This window comes from Jaculus jaculus, chromosome 10, assembly GCF_020740685.1.
Source record: "Jaculus jaculus isolate mJacJac1 chromosome 10, mJacJac1.mat.Y.cur, whole genome shotgun sequence".
Lineage (NCBI taxonomy): Eukaryota > Metazoa > Chordata > Mammalia > Rodentia > Dipodidae > Jaculus > Jaculus jaculus.
This window is the reverse complement of record NC_059111.1, coordinates 15,916,704-15,939,393: the sequence shown is the minus strand read 5'-3', so window position 1 is coordinate 15,939,393 and position 22,690 is coordinate 15,916,704. Positions and strand designations below refer to the sequence as shown.

Sequence of the window (22,690 nt, the reverse complement as noted above, 5' to 3'; positions counted from 1 at the left end):
TGTTTGTTTGTTTTAAGGTTTTTCAAGGTAAGGGCAAAGTAGGTCTAGCCCAGGTTGACCTGGAATTCACTAATTCACTCTGTAGTCTCGGGGTGGCCTCAAACTCACAGCGATCCTCCTACCTCTGCCTCCTGAGTGCTGGGATTAAAGGCATGTACCACCACGCCTGGCATTTATTTGCTTTTTTGAGGCAGGGTCTCACTCTAGTCCAGGCTAATACGGAACTCACTCTGTAGCCCACGCTAGCCTCAAATTCCTGGTAATCCGACCTCAGCCTCCCAGGTGTGGGGATTAAAGGTGTGAGCCACCATGTCTGGACTTCCACCTTATTTTTTCAAGATATGTCTTTCACTGAACCTGAAAATTTACCAATTCAGTTTAACTGGCTAGCCAGCAAATCATCCAGATCCCTTGTCTTGTCTCTTCAGCCTGGGATTACAGACTTTCACTACTGTTACACACACACACACACACACACACACCACACACATCTTATTTCTTTATTTGCAAGCAGAGAGAGAGAGAGAGAGAGAAATAGAAGATTGACAGAGAATGGACATGCCAGGGCCTCTACCCACTGCAAATGAACTCCAGATGCATGTGCCCCTTGTGCATCTGGCTTATGTGGGTCCTGGGGAACCAACCTGGGTCCTTTGGCTTCACAGGCAAACGCCTTAACTGCTAAGCCATTTCTCCAGCCCATTAAAAAAAATTATTTTATTTATTTACTTGAGAGAGAAAGAAGCAGAGAGAAGAGGAAGATAGAGGATGGGTATGCCAGGGCCTCCAGCTGTTGCAAATGAATTCTCTAGGTGCATGCGCCACCTTGTACATCTGGCTTATGTGGGTCCTGGAGAATTGAACCTGGGACCTTAGGCTTTGCAGGCAAGCGCCTTAACTGCTAAGCCAACCTGTCTCTCCAGCCCTTGCCAGTTGCTTTTAATGAAAGCATTAATTGTGGTAACTTGTTTAGTGTCCCTGAAAGGAGTGGTACCCAGTGTGGGTGTGGTGCTGGAAAGTGGCCTGGTGGCTTGGCTGTCTGTGAGAATGCTAAGGAGCCTGCCCTGGCAGCAGGGAGGGACAGTGCCCTGTGCCTTTCCAGGAAAGAGGTGACTTCCTGACTACCTCCCCACCACTGAGGCCCTCCTCCTTGGCTCATAGCAGTAAGAAGAGAAGCCCTGGAATAGCCTAGAAAACCCATATGCCTGTAACCTTTGAGGGTACACTGGGCTTTCCTTATGGTGGACCGGGCGTCGTGAGCGCAGCACTTCGCACACACAGAGGAGCTGGGTCCCCTTGGCCGAGAGGTGCTCGTCCTCCATCTGCTTGCCCGGAGCCTGGCTTCTGGCTGTGGACTTTGTCTGCACTGCACTCCAGCAGAGGGTCCCCAGGACTTACTGCTACGTGCTCTTTTACCAGTGACCTTGAGAAGGTGGCTTGAGCAGGCTCTCTGGCCTCTGGTGCCGCGCTTGCTCGTCTGCCAGATCCGTCTGGGTAGGAGGAACTTGGTCAGTGCACAGGCTTGGAGCTTGGGAATTGTGGGAAGGATCTGTTCTCTGGCTCTCCTTCCCGTGGGTTCGACCTGGAAGTCACTCTCCTGCCCATAGCCCTGTGCTCTGTCCACCAGGGAAGAGTAAAATTCACAGCCCCACACATCCCCATGGTCCCTGTTCTGCCCTCTGGCCCACCTTTTCTTTTTCCTTTCATGTGTGTTATGGGTGGTGTGATATGCACACGTGTGCACAGATGTGCGCCCCCTATGCCTGCATATGCAGAGGCCACAGAGAATTTTGGGTGTTACACATTGTTTCCTTGAGGTGGAGTCGCACTGGGCCAGCCATGCAGACTGGTCGGCAGAGAGCCCCGGCAGCTCTCCTGTCTCTTCTGCCTCCTGTAGAACCCAGGTTGCGAAGGTGGGAAGGAGGTGCTGGGAATGACTCTCTGGCCTCTCCCAGGCCTTCGTGCTTACGCAGTCTGCGCTCTTGCCCGCTGAACCCTCGCACAGCCCTGCCCACCGGTACTTTGCCAAAAACTCTCCTGTACGCGCTAGAGATGGCTGATTCGGGGACGGGCATGGAGGACCTAGCAGAACCGTTCCCCCAGAAGGAAGAAAGCCAGATAAGGTGGCCTGCGCAGAAGAACAGGTGGCCCTGTGAGCAGTGCAGGTCTGGCCTGTGTGCACATCCACTCGGCATCAGGGATGCTGTGTCCTGGGGGTCCTGGGCTGCAGGGACCCCACTGAAGCGCTAGGTGTAACTAAGAATGGTCTCCTTCCTCGCCACTGATTTTTTTGTTTGTTTTGTTTTCGAACTAGGGTCTGTAGCCCAGGCTGACCTAGAATTCACTCTGTAGTCTCAGGTGGCCTCGAACTCATGGCGATCCTCCTACCTCTGCCTCCCGAGTGCTGGGATGAAAGGCGTGCACCACCATGCCCGGCTTTGTCACCAATTTTTTATCGACAGTTCTTACGTGTAATATAATTTGATCATAACCCTTCCCACTGCTTTGACCTCCCCCCCCCCGTCACACTTGCATTAAATCCCTTCTTACCAAAGGATCCCTTTTCTGCATTGCGTGTGTGTGTGTGTGTGTGTGTGTGTGTGTGTGTGTGTGTGTGTGTTTAATCATAGTAGCCTACATGAGCACAAGTGGGCATTATTCTCAGAGCACACACAATTTACAGTGGCTACATCACTTCTGGTAATGTCTCCTGCCCCCCCCCCCCCCCCCCCCCCCCCCCCCCCCCCGGCAACCATTAACTTCCAGTAACTCCTCCAGGAGGGTTGGGAGCCCTGTGCCAAGAGGGGTCGCCTTTAAGGTTACTTCCAGCCAGGCCTGGTGACATAGGATGGTAATCGTAGCTAGTCTGAAGGCTGAGGCAGGAGGATTGCAGTTTCAAGTTCTGCCTAGGCTACAGAGTGAACTCAAGGCCAGTCTGGACAACTCGGTGACACCCTGTCACAGAATAAAAAGGGCTGGGTGTGACAGTGCCTGCCTGGCGTGTGTGCGGACCTGGGTTCCGCCCTCGGTGCCTCAGTACAGGTTTCTTTCAGTCCGGAGGAGGCAGGTTGCTCAAGTGCCTGGCCACCTAGGCGCACTGAGGTCACCCTGGGGTCACCCTGCTCCTGGACTGTCCCGAGCCTGAGAGCCACCGGCCTGTCATTTGACATGTTCACCAGAGTCTGCAGGTTCCCTGCAGCAGGGTTAGCCTGTGAACCCACTACAAGGGAAAAGGTTTTGGACCCGTAACTGAGCAGGAGTAGGTGGGGGCGGGCAGGGTCACAGAGGTGCCTCCAGAGTTGCCCCTGAGACCTTGCTGGCCCCTGGCCGGGAGTTGTATAGGAGTGTGTGTCACCTCTCCTTCCGCGTCGCCCACTTGCTGGGCCTGAGTGTGGTCCAGGGAGGCTGCCTTGCCTTACTGGGCACTTAATAGACTAAATAACAAGGCCGGGCATGGTGGCGCACGCCTTTCATCCCAGCACTCGGAGGCAGAGGCGGTCGGATGGTCGCCGTGAGTTCAAGGCCACCCTGAGACTATAGAGTAAATCCCAGGTCAGCCTGGGCTACAGTGAGACTCTACTTCAAAAAACAAAACAAAAAAAAAAACCCAAACAAACAAAAAGACTAAATAACAACAAAGGCTCAGCTTCCTGACCTTGTCACGAGGGCTCATGGCCACATGTGACTCATGGCTCCACTCCTGGACACCACCACAGACCACGTCCATCATCATGGAAACTTCTGCTGTGTGGCGCTGTGTGAGGCTGGAGAGTTCAGGGGGCCCCTAGTCTGCTGTTCCCTACCTAGGGGCAGGGGGCAAGCCGTGGCTAAAGGAGTGGGTGAGACTGAGTGTGTGTGTGTGTGTGTGCGCGCGTGTGTGCGTGCGTGCGTGCATGCTTCTCAGAAACCAGTACGCAGGGGGGCCAGGCAGGTGGAGGGAGGGAAAGGTGGGGACCGAGCCACCAGAGGGTGGCCTGGCTGGGACATCTGTAGGCAGGCAGAGGGGCCAGCACTGCAGCCAGTGTCAGTGGGAAGTAGGGAGTCTGTGTGTTGTTTTTTGTTGTTGTTGTTGTTCCAAACTAGAGCCCCTCAGCCTCAGTGGCAGCAGAGCCTGCTAGCTGTCTTTTGGGGTGGCCTCCTGGTCCTATAGGAACCCAGCACTCCCCGGCCCCAGCCCTGCTAATGGCAGAAAGACCAGGTGGACACAACCCGTTCGCGGAGTGCTGGAACCCTTGGAAGCAGTGGCGTTGTGGGCCCATCTCCTGTCCCCCTGCAAGGCCCCCCTGGCTCTTCCCCACTGCCCCTCACACGCTCCTTCCCTTCCCAGGTGAAAGAACTTGTCCTGGACAACTGTCGGTCGATCGAAGGCAAAATCAAAGGCCTCACAGATGAGTTTGAAGAACTGGAATTCTTAAGTACAATCAACGTAGGCCTCACCTCCATCTCGAACTTACCAAAGTTAAACAAACTTAAGAAGGTACACGGCCTAGCGCCTGGGTGCTGGGAGGCTCGGCGGGGTGGGGTACCTCATGTGTGGGGGGCTTAATTTGAGGGCAAGGTGAGGTGCGTGCCCACGCACGCTGGGCCGTTCCCTGAGGGCATTCCCTTCCCTGCTGGCTGGAGGGGTGGTCCCTGGGCCCAGAGCCTTCTTGTTAAAAACCGTTCCTGCTGCCTCTCTCTGTCTTGTTTAGCTTGAACTAAGCGATAACAAAATCTCAGGGGGCCTGGAAGTATTGGCAGAAAAGTGTCCGAACCTTACGCATCTAAATTTAAGCGGCAACAAAATTAAAGACCTCAGCACGATAGAGCCACTGGTGAGTCACACTGGGTCCTCCCCTCTCCGTGTGGGTGGTGAGAGGCGGTGGGGTACCACTTGTACGTTTGTATTTTAGCCTTGTTTTCCCTCTTACCTTACATTTCTTCAACTCTCCTCATGGTGCTGTTAGCTGGAATGGGAGCTGCTCAGTCCTTCAAGAAACTTGAGGCCCAAAGAAGTTCATAGCTTGACGAAGATCACCCAGCCCGAGTGGGCATCCAGTGCAAAGCAGGGCCCAGGGCGGTGGTCCCTTGTCCGGGGCCTCATCCCTCAGGTTTAGCTTGGCTTTGTCATTTGTCTGGCCTCACAACCTGGCTGGCTCCACACGTGTACCCCACCCCACCCCCCACCACTCAGAGGAGGGAGGAGTAGACCAAGGTTTAAGCTGACTCTGGGGCAGAAACCCCTGTTTGTTCCAGGGGTTTCTGGCCAAGGCTAGTGGGACAGGGTCAGCACCAACACAGAACTCCGGGATGAGAGTTGAGCATTGGGAAGGCCTTTGTCTGCATATGTGAAGAGTGCCCTGGCTGGATGATGACCAGAGCCTCAGAGAACCGGGTGGCAGTTCTGGCTCGGCTCACTTCCCTCACTACACTAAGTGGCTGGAAACGGGATTCATGGTCAGAATGAGAATCCCTGTTACCAAGATCCAAAGTACTCCTATTCCGTTGACTTTTAAGGAAATCAACTGTTCAGATGGATCGTTGATTAAATAACAGCCCTTTGGAGAGAAATACCATCCGATTGAGCAAGCTTTCCAATCATAAATGTACACAGGAGATGTACATAAATGTATAGGAGACTCTTTGTGAGCGTGGTGCTGTGGAAGCAAGGAAGGCCTGGGGTGCTTTGCCAAGGGCTGTACAGTGTAGAGGTTGGGTGGTCCTCCCTCTGCGTTTGTGTTTGCAGGTTCTTGCCCACAAAGCCCTCCTCACCCTCGACCCTTCGGGGTCCTGTTGATGGGCAGGAGGATGTAATGAGAAGCGAGCATTGCTTCTCCAAGCTCAGACCAAGCCTGTCTATGTCTCAGGGTTAGCTGATAACACGCACACCGCAGAAAACTCTTGGGTCTTCCACTGATCTGGGAAAGGGCTTTTTAAACATCTTTAATTTTTTTCAAGATTTCCTTTTTATTTATTTATTAGCAGTGGAAAGAGAGAGAGAGAGAGATGGAGAATAGGTGCACCAGGGCCTCTAGCCACTGCAAACAAACTGCAGACGCATGCGCCACCTTGTGCATCTGGCTTACATGGGACCTGGAGAACTGAACCTGGGTCCGTAGGCTTTGCAGACATGTGCCTTAACCACTAAGCCATCTCTCCAGCCCTAGGAGAAGGCTTTTAATCGCTTTTAATCTGGCTGTGCATAGGTGGACCCAGTCTGTATACTCCTCATGAACCTATCTATGTGATAGTCATCACTAGAAATCAGACACCCATGCACGTGTGCTTCCCTGTGCCCAGATCACACATTTGTCAGCAGCTTCCAGCCCTGGTTATCATCGTGGTATGTGTGTATTCACCTCCCTGGGCGGCAGCCTGCTTTGGGTTGGGGAGTGTTGGGTCCACCCACACAGACCAGACCCCCAGACATCCTTTCTGCCTTTGGCCCCTCTGTCGAGAATGACCTGTATCCAAAATCAAAGTGTTGGAACCAGCGTTCACCCTGAGGGCAGCGGCTTTATTCGCAGTTAGGCCGGGTAGGTGGCAACTGGGGCCCAGCTTGAGATGGGCTCTGGCGTCTTCACAGCCGAGGGGGAAAGTCAGGACGAGATGTAGCTCACTCGCTTAGCTGTGCGCCTCCTTGGTTCCTGGACCTTGGCTTCCCCAGCCATCCAACAAGGTTAACGGGGGCAGCCCGGAGCTGGCACAAAACTGTGGCACGGCACATCTGTTCTATCCCATGGGCTGAATCTGGGTCCTCTGGGTTCTCTCGTCTGCTCTGACAAGCCTGTTTCATAGACTTACGAACACAGGTCTCGGGCTCAGCTGCAAAACACCCAATCTGCCTCGTAGGGCTTAAAGAGTGATTGCCTTGGCGTGCTGTGTCACCTGTCGCTGTGAAGATGCAAGTTAGTCATGCTCTCTTTTTATTGTCACGGGTTGTGGGGGCAGGGTCTTGCATCCAGAGGGCTCTAAGTGAATCTCAAGCCAGTCGCCATTAAGATGCAGGCTGAAATTGCAGATTAAACGTGTTAACTGTGGACAAGGCCTTGCAGACCTTTGAGGCCAGCGCATTTTCTACATGAGCACAACAAGGCCTAGGCAGACATGGAGCCAAGAAGAGCCAGCCTGGTTTCCCCCATCGCCCACAATCCCTGGGCCGTCCACACTGGTGTGTGGCACCTTGCTTTTTCCCGGGGGACTTTCCTTGGTACTCACCTTCTACAAATTGTTCTCGCTCTTTGTTTTGTTTTGTTTTTCGAGGTAGGGTCTCACTCTAGCCCAGGCCGACCCGGAATTCACTATGGAGTCTCGGTGGCCTCGAACTCACAGCGATCCTCCTACCTCTGCCTCCCGAGCGCCGGGATCAAAGGCGTGCGCCACCCCGCCCGGCATGCTCTCACGGTTGACTTCGCTCTTCCCATTTGCAGAAAAAGTTAGAGAACCTCAAGAGCCTAGACCTGTTCAACTGTGAGGTAACCAACCTGAACGACTACCGAGAAAACGTGTTCAAGCTCCTCCCGCAGGTCACGTACCTGGACGGCTATGACCGGGACAACAAGGAGGCCTCCGACTCGGATGTGGAGGGCCTGGACGACGACGAGGAGGATGAGGACGGTGAGTGGCCGCAGGGCCCGGGGCTGTAGGGGCTCCGCCTGAGCCGGGTCCATGTGAGCAGTCCCCCCGCTTGGGCAGACCTCCCACCTGCCGCCTCTTTCCAAAGCTGCGGAGGGGCGTGGGTCTGGCTGCCCTGTCTCCCTAGTCCCCAGCCGGGTCTTCTGGTCATTTCTCTTACAAGAACCAGGGCATGCACCTCAGAAACAGCCTGAGATGTGCCAGCTGCATGAACCGTCTAAGAATCAGTCCCTTTATCTGGTCCCTTTTGCAGAGTCCCTCAGGAAATGAGACTCTGCAACTCTGTCTGGTCCATGCCAGACCATAGAGGCACGCAGCGAGAGGTCACGGGTGGGACGTGCCCTTAGGATCTCTTTCTCCATTTGGGTGTCCCCTGTGGAGACCAGGTCTTTAGCTGGAGAGGCTGTGGGGCCCCCTGGTGGTTATAGAACTGGGGGCCAGTACTGGGCTGCTGAGGGGCCCCAGATTGGGAAATTCAGGGTTACAGGCAGTGGCGGAGCCCTTGGGAGGGAGGAAGAGGCAGGGAGTGCCCCCTTCTGTTCTCACCCACTGCCCCCTGCACTTGGCACTCTGACCTCACTGCAGGTCTCCATGACCAGAGGAAGACAGTGCCCAGCCAGTATAGGCACAGGATTTTGGTTTTCTCTATTAGACTAGGCTAGGGTATTTTATTAGTTGTTAGTTAGGGTCTGGCTCTACCCAGGCTGACCTGGAATATACTCTGTAGTCTCAGGCTGGCCTTGAACTCATGGCGATCCTCCTACCTCTGCCTCCCAAATGCCGAGATTAAAGACGTCCGCCACCATGCCCGGTGTGGAGGTGTTTGCGCAGATGCTGGGCAGTGTCCCTCTGTTGGGGGCACAGTGTGGCTCTGGTGTATGGTGGAGGTCTTAGGGTACAGCAGAGTTCCGTAACCCCAAGGCCAGGTCTCCAGGCCCCTACCCAGTTTGTTGTTCTACCACAACAGGCATGTGTGACCTTGAACAAGTAATTTCTCTCTCTAGAGGGAGGACTTTGGCCTAGGCATTCTTTCCGCAGGAGTTTGCTGTGGTTCTGTAACCGTGCAGAGGATCTCACACAATGAAAATGTGGAGGAGGGCTCAGGGGGATGGCTCGGGGGCCAGAGTGCTTGCTGCAGCATGGTGCACCCACCTGTAATCCCAGCGCTGGAAAGTCGGAAGGCTCCTAGGGCAGTCTGGTCCAATCAGTGAGTTCTAGGTTAAGTGTCTTTTAGACCCTGCCCCAAAAACATAAGGCAGATAGCACCTGACACTGGTTTCTGGTCTCCACACACGCACGCATATATGCAGTCTCACACACACACCCCCGTGCCCACGCATACAGAAACACATACGTGTGCCACACACAAAAAGAAAACCGGAGGCTGGCATGGTGGCACACACCTTTCATCCCAGTGCTCGGGAGGTAGAGATAGGGGGATCACCGTGAGTTCGAGGCCACCCTGAGACTACAGAGTGAATTTCAGGTCAGACCTGCTCCTGTGAGTTAGGGCCCTGAGGCCCTGAGCTTTGGTAGGGGACGGGAGGGTCATGGCTCTGCACTGAAGACCCTGGCAGCCAGCTCAGCCCCGGTTCTTGTTCCCCATTCTGACTGCAGAGGAGGAGTATGATGAATACGCCCAGTTAGTGGAGGATGAAGAGGACGAGGATGAGGAGGAAGAAGGGGAAGAGGAGGACGTGAGTGGAGAAGAGGAGGTAAGAAGGTGGCTCTGGGCATGCGCGCCAGCTCCCACATCCTCCCGGCTTGCTGCCTCTGAGTCCTGGCGGGCATCTGCCAGCTCGTATCCAGGGGCCGTCCCCGCAGGCAGGGCCCTGTGTCCCTTTCCCAGCTTTGTATTTAACTGACTTTGGGAGACAAGATGCAGCAAGTTCCGGGGAAGCTGGTTTAGGAGTGGGACAGAGGATTCTAGAGCCAGGGGACTCTCCTGCTGTCTCATGCAGGGGCGGGAAATCTGTCCCTGGATGATGGGTGAAAATTAGCTTTTAAAAAAATCTAGATATGTTGACACATGCCTATAATCACAACACTTGGGAGGTCTGGAGGCCAGAGACTCAAGTTTAAGGTCATCCTCAGCTGAACACCATGTTTGAGGCCAGCATGCCTCGACAATAATAAGACAAACAAAAACTAGATACTAAGGACTGGAGAGATGGCTTAGCAGTTAAGGCACTTGCCAGCAAAGCCTAAGGACCCCAGGTTTGATTTCCCCAGTGCCCATGTAAAGCCGGATGCACAAGGTGGCTTGGTACATCGCATGCACATTAAGTGCTCAGTGTCTAAGCTTTTTTTTTTTTTTTTTTTTTTTTTAGGTAGGGTCTTGTGTAGCCTTGAACTCACAGCAATCCTCCTACCCCTGCCTCCCAAGTGCTGGGACTAAAGGCATTTGCCACCATGCCAGACATGAATATATTTTTTAAAATACTTTACGTATTTATTTGAGGGAAAGAGGGAATGGGGGTGCCAGGGCCTCCAGCCACTGCAAACGAAAATGCATGTGCCACGTTGTGCATCTGGCTTTACATGGGTTCTAGGGAATCAAACTCCAGTCCTTAGGCTTTGCCGGCAAGTGCCTTAACCGCTAAGCCTTTTCTCCAGCCCCAAGTTTTTTTGTTTTGCTTTGTTATTTGGTTTTGTGAGGTAGGTTGTCACTCTTGACCATACTGACTTGGAATTCACTACATAGTTCCTGGCTGGCCTCGAACTCACAGTGATCCTCCTACCTCTGCAGAACAGGTCCCTGAGGACAGGGCAGTGGGCTGTATTGGCTGATAGGTTGTTAACTTGCCTTTCCTGTGTGAAGAATAACTCGCGAGAGTTTACTTTTGTTTTGTTTTCATAATCTCATTGACCATCTGCATATTTCCAGTTACACAAAATATGAATCGTAGCAAACAGACCAAAGAGGGAATTGCTTGATGACATTATCCAAGCAAATTTCCCTTCGCAGAACATTTGTTTGTAACAGTGGGCGGCCATGTACCTTAGGAACAGGGCCTCGGGTTCCAAGAGGCCATTGCATGGAACTTGGGGTGGCACAGAAACATACTCATAGGTCTGGCTGGATCCCAAGCGAGTTGGAGGCGATGTCCTGTGGGGGTCTAGCATTTATCTTTCCCTTTTCCCCTTCCCAGTGGCTCAGGTTTGCAGGTCGGGAAGGGTGGAGTTGGACTTGCCCACACAATTCTGAATTTGCTGAAAGTGGGGTCTTCTCTTGAAGCCAAAACTCGATTGAGGGCAAATGCAAGAAAGGGTGCCCTACTTTACATGGCAAGAAATCTGCCTGGGGAGCCTGTTTTCCTCAGAGCCTTGACATCAAGCTCTTTTTTTTTTTTTTTTTTAATTTTATTTATTTGAGAGAGAATAGGCACGCCAGGGTCTCCAGCTACTGCAAGTGAACTCCAGACACATGCACCATCTTGTGCATCTGGCTTATGTGGGTATGGGGAATTGAACCTGGGTTCTTTGGCATGGCAGGCAAGTGCCTTAACCACTAAGCCATCTCTCTAGCCCTCACCTCAAGTTCTTAACTTAGAAGGGTCCCATCCACTCCCTCTTCCCAACAAGATTGTTTGCCAACATTGGATGTGACTGGGAAAGGGGCTCAAAGCTTTCTACAGATTCTCAGATGGGTCTTTGGTATAAAACAGATTACCACTGACATGTGCTCATCCAAGCTAGTAGGCCTCAGTGTGAGGCTGGGGGTGCTTTCTTTTGGTATTTTTATTTATTTGAGAGTGACAAACAGAGAAAAGGGCAGATAGAGAGAATGAGCGTACCAGGGTCTCCAGCCACTGCAAACAAACTCCAGACGCGTGCACCCCCTTGTGCATCTGGCTAACATGGGTCCTGGGGAATCAAGCCTTGAACCGGGATCCTTAGGCTTCACAGGCAAGTGCTTAACTGCTAAGCTGTCTCTCCAGCTCAAGAAAATTTCTTTTTTAAAAAATTTATTTGTTATTTGACAGAGAAAAGGGCAGAGAGAGAGAGAGAGAGAGAGATTGAGAGAGAGAATGGGTGCACCAGGGCTTCTAGCAAGTGGGCTTCAGATGCATGCACCATCTTGTGCATCTGGCTTATTTGGGTCCTGGGGAATTGAACCTAGGTCCTTAGGCTTTGCCATGATGTGCCATAACCATTAAGCCATCTCTCCAGCCTGGGAATTTCTTTTTGTCTGTGTGAGTGTTCCTGTGTGCAGGTACAGATGTGCATTGTGCAGAGGCCAGAGGGCAACACTGGATGTCTGCCTGATTTTTGAGACAAGGTCTTGCATTGAACCCAGAGCTCACCCACTTAGCCAGACTCACTACCCAGAAAGTGTTTGGGTTCCTCTTGTCTACACCACCCCAGCATTGAGATTATAAGGCCAGCCACACACCACCATGGCTGGCTTTTCTTTTTGGTTTTCCAAGGCTGAGTTTCGCTCTAGCCCATGCTGACCTGGAATTCACTATGTAATCTCAGGGTGGCCTAGATCTCACAGTGATCCTCCTACCTCTGCCTCCCAAGTGCTGGAATTAAAGGCATGTACCACCTTGCCCATACCATGGCTTTTCTTTTTTAATTTTTAGAGAGAGAATTGGTGCACCAGGGCCTCAGCCACTGTAAACTCCAGACGCTTGCGATACCTTAGTGGGCATGTGTGACCATGCGCTTGCCTCACCTTTGTGTGTGTGGCTAGTGTGAGATCTGGAGAGTAGAACATGGGTCCTTAGGCTTTGTAGGCAAACACCGTAACCACTAAGCCATCCCTCCGGCCCCCATGGCTTTTCTTTATGTGGGAGCTACAGACGTGAACTCAGGTTCTTGCTCTTCCATGACAAGCACTTTATGCACTAAGCCGTCTCCCCGGTCCCAGCAAGGGCACTTCTGACATCCTTCTGTCCCTCTTTCTCCTAGGAGGACGAGGAAGGGTATAATGATGGAGAAGTGGATGATGAGGAAGACGAGGAAGATCTGAGTGGTGGTATGACGGCCTTTTTGCTTTCAGCTGGGAGCAGCCTGGCCCCTTCACCCTGGCATTTGCTCCCCGGGGCTCTGAGGGCCTGGCAGTGGGCCGGGGTCACCCATCTGAGAGAACAGCCGCCTCGGGGCCTGGTTTCTGAAGCCGCCAGGCCTCCTGGACACATGGCTATGCACTCTTGGGGGCAGCGGGGGGTGAGGGAGAGCGGGAATGACTCGGTAACGTACGTGCCTCTTCCTTGTTCTTCCAGAAGAAGAAAGGGGTCAGAAGCGAAAACGAGAAGCTGAGGACGAGGGGGAAGAAGACGACTAAGAGGAATAATTTGGAAAATTCCTATTGTGATTTGACTGTTTTTACCCGTGTTCCCCTACCCCCTCCAAATCCTGCCCCCCGAAACTTATTTTTTTCTGATTGTAATGTTGCTGTGGGAACGAGAGGGGAAAAGTGTACTGGGGGTTATGGGGAGGGGAGGGCGGGAGGGGGTGGAATAAAATACTATTTTTACTGCCACTCTTTATTTTTTTTTTCCCCTCCTTTTTCTTTGTGTCTGGTTTTGTCCCCATTACCCTAATAGATGAGTACCCACCAAGTGAGCGTTTGTTCTCACTGAGAGGATGGCTTGGAGTTCTCTTCATGTTCTGGGATGTCCCACATCCCCAGGGCTAGTTGGGAGGCCATCAGGTGTCTCCAAGGCCAGGAAGAGTTGAGGCCCAGCCCCTCCTTTTAACCTTGCTCTGGTTCCTGCCATGACTGCATTTCTCTGGCCTGCTGTAGGCACCCAGCGCCCCCTGATGTGTAAATATCCACCTAAAGGCATATTTTGTCACTGGTCTGGGGACCTTCTCTGTCTCTCATCCCCTTCCCCCACCACCCTCACCCCTGCAGATAGTGGCGGGCTGCGCTTTTCAAGAGAGTTGCAACTCTGGGAAGCTGTGAGCCCAGAGCCAAAATGGGCAGGCTCAGGAAATCCATGTAAAAATGGGTTTGATGATTCTCATTAAAAGAGAAAAAGGTAATTCTCAAACTTCAATCTCTTGAAAGAAAGAAAGAAAAAAAAAAAAAAGCCTGTCCTATCTTGTTCTGTAAAATATTAGAACACTGCTTTGTTTTACAAAAGTGACAGCAGAACGATTCGTCCCTGTGTGCTTTGGCGCTTAGATTTTTGTTTTTTCCTTTCAAATCTGAGCACCGAAGAGTGACGTCGCTGCATGTCGGCTGGGCTTGGTTTTCGTTTTCATACACCGGAGCACGGAAAACTAATGCAAAATTGTATTTTCTTACCTAGTGGAAATCTGAAGTCATTGCAAATTCCTAATGAATGTGCAGGTTTGCTTTCGGCGTCCCTCTTCCAGATTGCTTTAGAGCGACGTGTGACTTCCCGACTTGTGTTTCATCTGTACAAAGGAACATCTGCACCAGTTTCTCTACCCTGCCCCTAAGAAGAGCCAAACTTTGAGTTTTATGTCTGTTTGTCGTTGGTAAATTTCAATAAATCTTTTTATACAATTTTTTTGGGGGATGGCTTCTTTTGAGTCCAACAGGCCATTGATCTTTATACGATGCAACCACCGCTAGCCGGAGAATTTCGTTTTTGTCACCTGATGAAAATGGCTTTTCTTAGAGATTATAAATAACCTGAGACCAAGGTTGGATACTTTTGGTCACAAAGCAAGACTCAATGGGATGTCTTCAATTAAAAAAAAAAAGTTAAGATTTACTCAAAAAAAAAAAGGCACTAAAAAGGAAGGCTAACTTAGAACCTTGTTTTTGAATATCTTTTCGTGGTTTCACTTTTCATAATGTAAAAAGAATGTATGCTTGAAAACTCAGGAATGTATAAAACATTATTTCACAAACCCGGAGAGTTACAGGTGGTGTTTTATTGTGTTACTTTTTGACTTGACACTATCACTCCCTTTTCTTTGTACTGGGAAAATAGTTTCCCAAATCAAGTCTCGTCGTTAGTGGCTCGTAGGTGATCCAGCTGCTGTGTTCTGACTGTCTCTAATGTGTAGGTGTTAGGGTGATCTATCCAGTTTGTTCCTGCCCTCTCTTCTATGGAGCTCTTAGACAAGGTAGTCCTGGAGACAAAGTCATCTGACATTTCATTTAAAATTTTTTAAATTTAATTTATTTATTTAGAGAGATATAGAGAGAAAGAGGAGAGAGAGAATTGGCGCACCAGGGCCTCAGCCATTGCAGTGGAACTCCAGATGCTTTTGCCATCTACTAGGCATACGTGAACTTGCACTTGCCTCACCTGTGTGGGTCTGGCTTATGTGGGATCTGGAGGGAGATCACACATGGGTCCTTAGGCTTCGCAGGCAAGCGCCTTAACTGCTAAGCCATCTCTTCAGCCCCCATCTGACGTTACTTTTTTTTTTTTTAAATTTTTTTGTTCATTTGTTTATTTGAGAGTGACAGAGAGAGAGGCAGACAGAGAGAGAATGGGCGTGCCAGGGCTTCCGGCCCCTGCAAACAAACTCCAGACGCATGCGCCACCTTGTGCATCTGGCTAACGTGGGACCTGGGGAATCGAGCCTCGAGCCTGGGTCCTTAGGCTTCACAGGCAAGCGCTTAACCACTAAGCCATCTCTCCAGCCCCCATCTGCCATTTCTAAGGATCATCTGTAAGGTTTATTTTTTGTTTTCCAATTTAGATGCATTGGTCACATGTATGCATGTATACACACACTCACCATAGCTTTACAACCTGGAACCACACAGCCAGCCCCAGTTTTACCATGTATTACAGTCCTGGTGTGATTGCACAGTGGTTCTAAGTGCTTCTGGGAGACGCTAGGCCCACTGGACTTAGCAGCTTGGCCCCTGCCCTTTGACTCCAGGCAGAGGAGTGAGGAGGAGGCCTCTGATGAGCTGGGGCGCTACTAAGCCCTAGAGTCATGAGGGGGGACCAGGCTGGCCTTTCTCAGCTGATAAGAACATGGAAGTGGAGCTGGAAAGATGGCTTAGTGGTTAAGGTGCTTGCCTGCAAAGCCTAAGGACCCAGGTTCAATTCCTCAGAACCCATATAAGCCAGATGCATATGGTGGTGTATGCTTCTAGAATTCTCTTCCAGTGGCTAGAGGCCCTGGCCTGCTCATTCTCCCTCATAAATAAAGAAAGAAAATAAAGATAATAAAAAGAATAAAAGAACATGGAAGTAGTTGGTTAAGGCATACATCGATGGCATGCAGTCACGTCAGTGTCCATTTCATAGAATTTGGTTGTGATGGTGGACGGAGGAGGAAGAGGGGAGGAGAAAGGGATTTTGGCTGAGCATCCCGTGCCTGGCCTGGTCCTCTCTTCACTGTACCCAGTCATCTCAGCGCCTCTAGGCACTATTACTCTGGCTGGGAAAGTGACTCCACCAAGGCCACACAGCTAGGAAAAAGCCTTCAGTTCCCCGAGGCCCCTGCTGGCCTCGCCGATGAGCAGCTGGATTAGTTCCTCAACCCCCGCCATCATGGCTCTCAGGAGAGGGAGCCTTGCCAGTGCGCTAGCAACTGCTACAGGCTGAGTCCTAAGGGGGAAGAGCCACTGGAAGGCACCCATTATCGGATGAAGCCCAGGGTGCTCTTTTGATGGTGTTATTGAGGACAGACCTGCTGTGGTGAGAATGAAAGATGCAGCCCAGTGCGTGTCTGTTTTATTCATTTATTTATTTGACAGAGAGTGAGAGAATGGGCACGCCAGGCCCTCCAGCCACTGCTAACGAACTCCAGGCGCATGCGCCCCCTTGTGCATCTGGCTAACGTGGGTCCTGAGGAATCGAACCTGGGTCCTTTGGCTTTGCAGGCAAATGCCTTAACCGCTAAGCCATCTCTCCAGGTACAACATACACAGGCACCTTTTTTTTTTTTTTTTTTTTAAGGTAGGGTTTTACTCTAGTCCTGGGTGACCTGGAATTCACTATGCAGTCTCAGGGTAGCCTTGAATTTATGGTGATCCTCCTACCCTCTTCCTCCCTAGTCCTGGGATTAAAGGCATGCGCCACCACACCCGGCCCATTGCGTGTCATTCAGGAAGAACAGAAAAAATGGACCACCATTCACGTGTTTCATGTGGCATTGGGACCCATCTTGTGTTCATGCTCCCAGGGTGTTTCCTGGTGCCACCTGACTGGTCATCAGATGAAGCCTGTGTCTCCTGGCACAATCAGCACCTTTTTATTTATTAGAGAGAAAGAGACAGAGAGAATGGGCACACCAGGGCCTCCAGCCACTGCAAATGAACTCCAGGCACATGCGCCATCTGGTACATCTGGCTTACGTGGGTCCCGGGCCCTCAGGCTTTGCAGGCAAATGCCTTAACTGCTGAGCCATCTCTCCAGCTGAGGAAAGGTGTTTGGTTTGGCTTGTAGCCTGAGGGGAAGTTCCGTGATGACAGGAAAGCATGGCATGAGCAAAGCTGGACTAACACTGGCAAGCTAGGGTTAATAAGCCATCAAGGTCCACCCCCAGGAACACCCCTCCTCCAACAAGCCTCCACCTCCCAAATTGCCATTGGCTGGGGATCAAGCATTGAGAGCACATCAATTTATGGGAGGAAGGGCACCTGACTCAAACCACCACCGTAGTGATGCTGGGGTGGTGGGGGGGAACCTCCTTCAGTCCCCTGGATTGCACAAAAGAGGACGTGGAGGCTCAGAAGTGAGCCACCATCTTGCTTGTGAATGTCAGGCTTCGAGATGGCTCAGTGCTCTAACGGCACAAACGAGAGGGACTGAGACCCTCTGAGTTCAATTCCACAGCACCCATGTGAACAGCTTAGGTGGGGCCACATGTGCTTGTAGCCGCAGTCTTGTGGGCAGAGATTGGAGAATGGCTGGAGCTCATGAAAACCACAGCTCAGGCTGGAGAGATGGCTCAGCAGTTAAGGCACTTAGGCAAAGCCTAAGGACCCAGGAAAAGGCAGATGCGCAAGGGGACGCATGCATGCATCTGGAGTTCATTTGTAGTGGCTAGAGGCCCTGGTGTGCCCATTTTCTTTCTCGTTCTCTCTCTCTCTCTGCCTCATTCTCTGTCTCTGCCTCGTTCTCTCTCTCTCACTCTTAATAAATAAATAAATGAAATTTCATGGGCGTGGTGGCGCACGCCTTTAATCCCAGCACTTGGGAGGCAGAGGTAGGAGGATGACCATGAGTTCAAGGCCACCTTGAGACTACATAATGAATTCCCCAGTACCCACGTAAAACCAGATGCACAAAGTGGCACGTGGGTCTGGAGTTCATTTGCAGTGGCTGGAGGCCCTCACGCGCCCATTCTCTCTGTCTCTCCTATCTCTCTCTGTTTGCAAACAAATAAGTTTAGATAGAACACAACTCTAGGTTGAGAGAGACCGTTTCAAGAAAACAACGTGACAATAGAGGAGGACCACCCAGGCTCCAGTCATGCGCAGTGTGCGCCTGCACATATACATGTGCCTGAATGCACCACACCGCACAAAACTCCCAGAAATTCTGCTTTGGTCTCATGTTAGAAGAGCTGGCGGATGGGGCAAAGGGGTGAGAGAAATTGAGGCTGCCTCACTTGCTGACTTGCTAAGGTTATTTTTATCCTGGGTCAGAAATCCATTGTTCATGTTTGGAAGGAGTCCCACACCACACTGGGTCCCTAGTAAGCAGCTTTTGTCACTTGACCACACGGTGGACAGCCCCCAAAGTAGGCAGGGCACAGGAGTGAGCAGGCCACGGAGAGGGCGAGAGGTGGGGACAGGCCTGAGGATGAAGCATGTGACAGATCCTCGAAAGCCAGCAGGGTGGACACTGCAGGAAGCCTGGCTCAGTGGGACATCCGTCGTGGTGACATGGATGCAGTGGGCCACCAGATGCCAGGTTTTCTTGGTGGAGGGCCACCGGAAGGACTCACATGCATGTGAGCCACTCTTCACCCCTAAAGTTCAGAGAGGTGGTGCCTTGCCCCTCCCACCAGGTGCCAGCAAGGGACTCTGTCCACTGGAAGGACTTGAAGTCCAAGATGGGCAAGTGGAGCCGGCCATGGTGGCACAAGCTTTTAATCCCAGCACTCGGGGGGCAGAGGTAGGAGAATTGCCGAGAGTTCGAGGCCACCCTGAGACTACATAGTGAATTCCAGGTCAGCCTGGGCTAGAGTGAGACCCTGCCTCAAAAAACAAAAGAAAGCCAGGCGTGGTGGCACAAGCCTTTAATCCCAGCACTCAGGAGGCAGAGGTAGGAGGATTGCCGTGAGTTCAAGGCCACCCTGAGATGACAGAGTTAATTCCAGGTCAGCCTGGACCAGAGTGAGACCCTACCTCAAAAAAACAAAAACAAAAAAAAAAAAAAAAAAAAAAAAAAAAGAAGATGGGCAAAGGGGTTATGCCTCCTAGGATTTGGAAAATGGGAATCTTGGGGGGGGGGGGTTGTTTGTTTGTTTTTCAAGGTAGGTTTTTACTTTAACCCAGGCTGACCTGGGCTATATAGTCTCAGGGTGGCCTCGAACTCATGGCAATCCTCCAACCTCTGCCTCCCTAGTACTGGTATTAAAGGCATGCACCACCCAGCCTGGTGAAAATGGGAATCTTTTTTTTTTAATTAATTTTTATTTTTGAAAATGGGAATCTTGGGCTGGAGAGATGGCTTAGCAGTTAAGCACCTGTGAAGCCTAAGGACCCTGGTTGGAGGCTTGATTCCCCAGGACCCACATTAGCAGATGCACAAGGGGGCGCACACATCTGGAGTTCGTTTGCAGTGGCTAGAAGCCCTGGCATGCCCATTTCTCTTTCTCTCCCCCCGTCTTTCTCTTTCTCTGTCTGTCACTATCAAATACATAAATAAAAACAAAAAAGAAAATGGGAATCTTGGACTGAGGGTGAGCAGTTGGTAAAGGACTTGGCATGATCTCTAGGTTCTATCCCTGGCACCACCTAAACTAGACATGGTGGCATATGCTTGTAATTCTGAAACTCAGGAGATAGAGGCAGAAGGCTCAGAGGTTCAAGATCATCTGCTATGTAGCAAGCTCAAGACCAGCTAAGATCCTATAAGATCCTTTTGAGAGACAGAAATAAGAGGGGGTTGGAGAGATGGCTCAGTGGGTGCCACACAGGCATGACAGCCTGAGTTTGTATCCCAGCACCCACATAAATGCCAAGAGTGTGGCTCTTGGGAAGCAGAGACGGTCCCCCCCACCCAGAAGCTGGCCAGCTAGACTCACTGAACCTATGAGCACCGGGCTCCCTGAGGGATCCTGTCTCAGTAAATGAAATGGCGCACAACAGGAGACACTGATGTTGATCCCACATGCATGCCCACACACAAGCGCACACAGGTACACGTGCAGAAAAGGAAGGAAAAATGGATAGATAGGTGGGGGAGGGGCAAAGAAAGGAAGGGAGGAAAGGAGGGAGGGAAGGAGGGAGGGAAGGAGGGAGGGAGGAAATGTGACTCTTCCTGTCTTGCAAGGATGACTGAACCCGGGGTTGTGGAAGTTTTAACTCCAGGGATAGCCTCCCTTGCTCCAGCCTGGAGCCTGGGATTCTTTTTCTGTTTTTTGAGATAGGGTCTTGCTCTAGCCCAGGCTGACCTGGAATTCACTGTGTCATCTCAGGGTGGCCTGGAACTCACAGTGCTCCTCCTACCTCTGCCTCCTGAGTGCTGGGACTAATGGTGTGCGCCACCACACCTGGTTTGGAGACTGAGATTGTAATCTGAGACTCCATGATCTCTGCACCCTGCTTGTAGAAAGGAGGTGATCACAACTCCCCGAATGCCTCACAGTTTGTGAGCTGGTGGGAAAGAGCAGGGGAGATGGAGAACGAAAACCACTTAAAAGTAAATGATAGGCCAGGTGTGGGGGCGCACGCCTTTAATCCCAGCACTAAGGCCACCCTGAGGCTACATAGTGAATTCCACGTCAGCCTGGACCAGAGTGTGACCCTACCTCGGAAAAAAAAAAAAGTAAATGATGGCTGGCTGTGGAGGTAGAGCTCAGTTGTAGAGTGCCTGCCTAGAATGCGGAAGGCTCTGGGTTCCATCCCCAACACCACTAACAAGATGATGATTGGGTGGACAAGAACCCCAAGCTCAGTGGCTCAGTGGGTGAAATACTTGCTGCATAAGCACGAGAGCCTGAGTTTAGACCCCCCACACCCATGATGAAAGATAATAATAATAGCCATGCATGGTGGCGCACGCCTTTAATCCCAGCACTAGGGAGGCGGAGGTAGGAGGATCGCCGAGAGTTTGAGGCCACCCTGAGACTCTATAGTGAATTCCAGGTCAGCCTGAGCTAGAGTGAGACCCTACCTCAATAATAATAATTAATAATAATAATAATAATAATAATAATAATAATAATAAAGAGCTGGGGCTGGGGAGGGTGCACAGTGGTTAAGGCACTTGCCTGCAAGACCTAACAACCTAGGTTCAATTCTCCAGTACCCATGTAAAGCCGATGGCACATGCATTTGGAGTTTGTTTGCAGTGGCTCGGGGCCCTAATGTGCCCATTCTCTCTCTCTTTCTCCTTTTTTTTTTCTCTCTCTCTCCCTCTTTCTTGCAAATAACACTCTAGAGGCTAGGATTAAAGGGAGGTAAGAGGATCACTATGAATTCAAGGCCACCCTGAGACTACATTAGTGAATTCCAGGTCAGCCTGGGCTAGAACAAGACCCTATGTCCAAAACAAACAAGCAAGAAAAAAAAAAAAAGGCAGAGTCACTGAAGAGCACTCAAAGCCAGCCTTGTCCTTTGCAGGCTCACAGACACATGCACCTTTGCCTATATACTATGACATGTCTGGACACTGCAGATACATGCATAAAATAAATTAAAGGGCCAGGCATGGTAGCACATGCCTTTAATCCCAGCCCTCGGGAGGCAGAGGTAGGAGGATCACCGTGAGTTCAAGGCCACCCTGAGACTACAGAGTGAATTCCAGGCCAGCCTGAGCTAGAGTGAGACCCGACTGGGAGAAACCAAATAATAATAATAATAATTAAAGGAGGTCTAGTCCCAAGTATTTCTATGATAAGAAGAAAACAAAGTTCTAAGTGTTGCTTGGTAATTCAAATAACCTAAACTGGGCATGGCATTGTCCATTTGTAATCCCAGCTACTTCCGAAACAGACAGAGGATTGTGAGTTCAAGGCCAGCCCAGACTACATACTGAGCCCTCAGCCCCCATGACTCATAAAAGTAAAGGGGGTGAGGGTGGGGCTCATGTGAAAGGCCCTGGGTTTGACATGATATATCCAACACTTCCAAAAACAAACAAACAAAAATCAGATAATCAACGTGGAAGGTTTTTTTAAAAGTATTTTTATTTATTTGTTTGCAAGCAGAGAGAGAGAGAGAAAAGGCAGACAGAAATAATGATGTGCCACGGCTTCCAGCCACTACAAACTCCAGATGTGTGCACCACTTTGTGCATCTGCTTTATGGGGGCACTGGGGAATCGAACCTGGATCGTTAAGCTTTGCAGACTTAACAAGCCTGCTGAGCCACTTTCAAGCTCCCCTTCCCTTCCATTTTATTTTTATTTATTTGCAAGCAGAGGGAGAGAAAGAGGAGAGAGAGGGTTGGAGGGATGTCTTAGCGGTTAAGGTGCTTGTCTGTGAAGCCTAAGGATCCAGGTTCTATTCTCCAGATCCCACATAAGCCAGATGCACATCTGGAGTTCGTTTGCAGTGGCCAGAGGCCCTGGTGCGCCCATTCTCGACCCCCCTCCTCCTTCTCTCTCTAATAAGTAAATAAAAATAAAATAACAAATAAAAATAATTTAAAAAAAAAAGAAAAGAAAAGAAAGGAGAGAGAGAAAGAAAACGGGTGGGCAAGAACCTGTACCCATTGTAAATGAACTCCACATACATGCATCACTGTGCATCTGGCCTTACATGGGTACTGGGGAAATTAAATCCTGGTTATTAGGCTTTTCAGGCAAATGTCTTAACAGCTGAGCTATCTCTTCAACCTTTTTTTTTTTTTTTCAAGATAGGGGATTTCTCACTCTAGTCCAGACTGATCTGGAATTCACTATGTAGTCTCAGGGTGGACTCAAACTCATGACAATCCTCCTACCTCTGTCTCCCAAGTGCTGGGATTAAAGGCGTGAGCCACCATGTCTGGTTTACCAGC

At 50.8% G+C, this 22,690-nt stretch overlaps 1 protein-coding gene across 1 annotated transcript in view; it reads left to right on the top strand.

The window, feature by feature from the left end:
* The window catches only part of Anp32a (acidic nuclear phosphoprotein 32 family member A), a 48,281-nt gene extending 35,219 nt beyond the window's left edge, over window positions 1-13,062 (top strand). The window contains exons 2-7 of the mRNA XM_004662571.3: window positions 4,328-4,477; window positions 4,692-4,814; window positions 7,410-7,596; window positions 9,232-9,329; window positions 12,532-12,598; window positions 12,846-13,062. Of these exons, the coding sequence (XP_004662628.1) occupies window positions 4,328-4,477; window positions 4,692-4,814; window positions 7,410-7,596; window positions 9,232-9,329; window positions 12,532-12,598; window positions 12,846-12,907 (687 nt within the window). The 3' untranslated portion in view covers window positions 12,908-13,062. The remainder of the gene's footprint in view (window positions 1-4,327; window positions 4,478-4,691; window positions 4,815-7,409; window positions 7,597-9,231; window positions 9,330-12,531; window positions 12,599-12,845) is intronic.
* The last annotated feature ends 9,628 nt before the right edge of the window (window positions 13,063-22,690 follow it).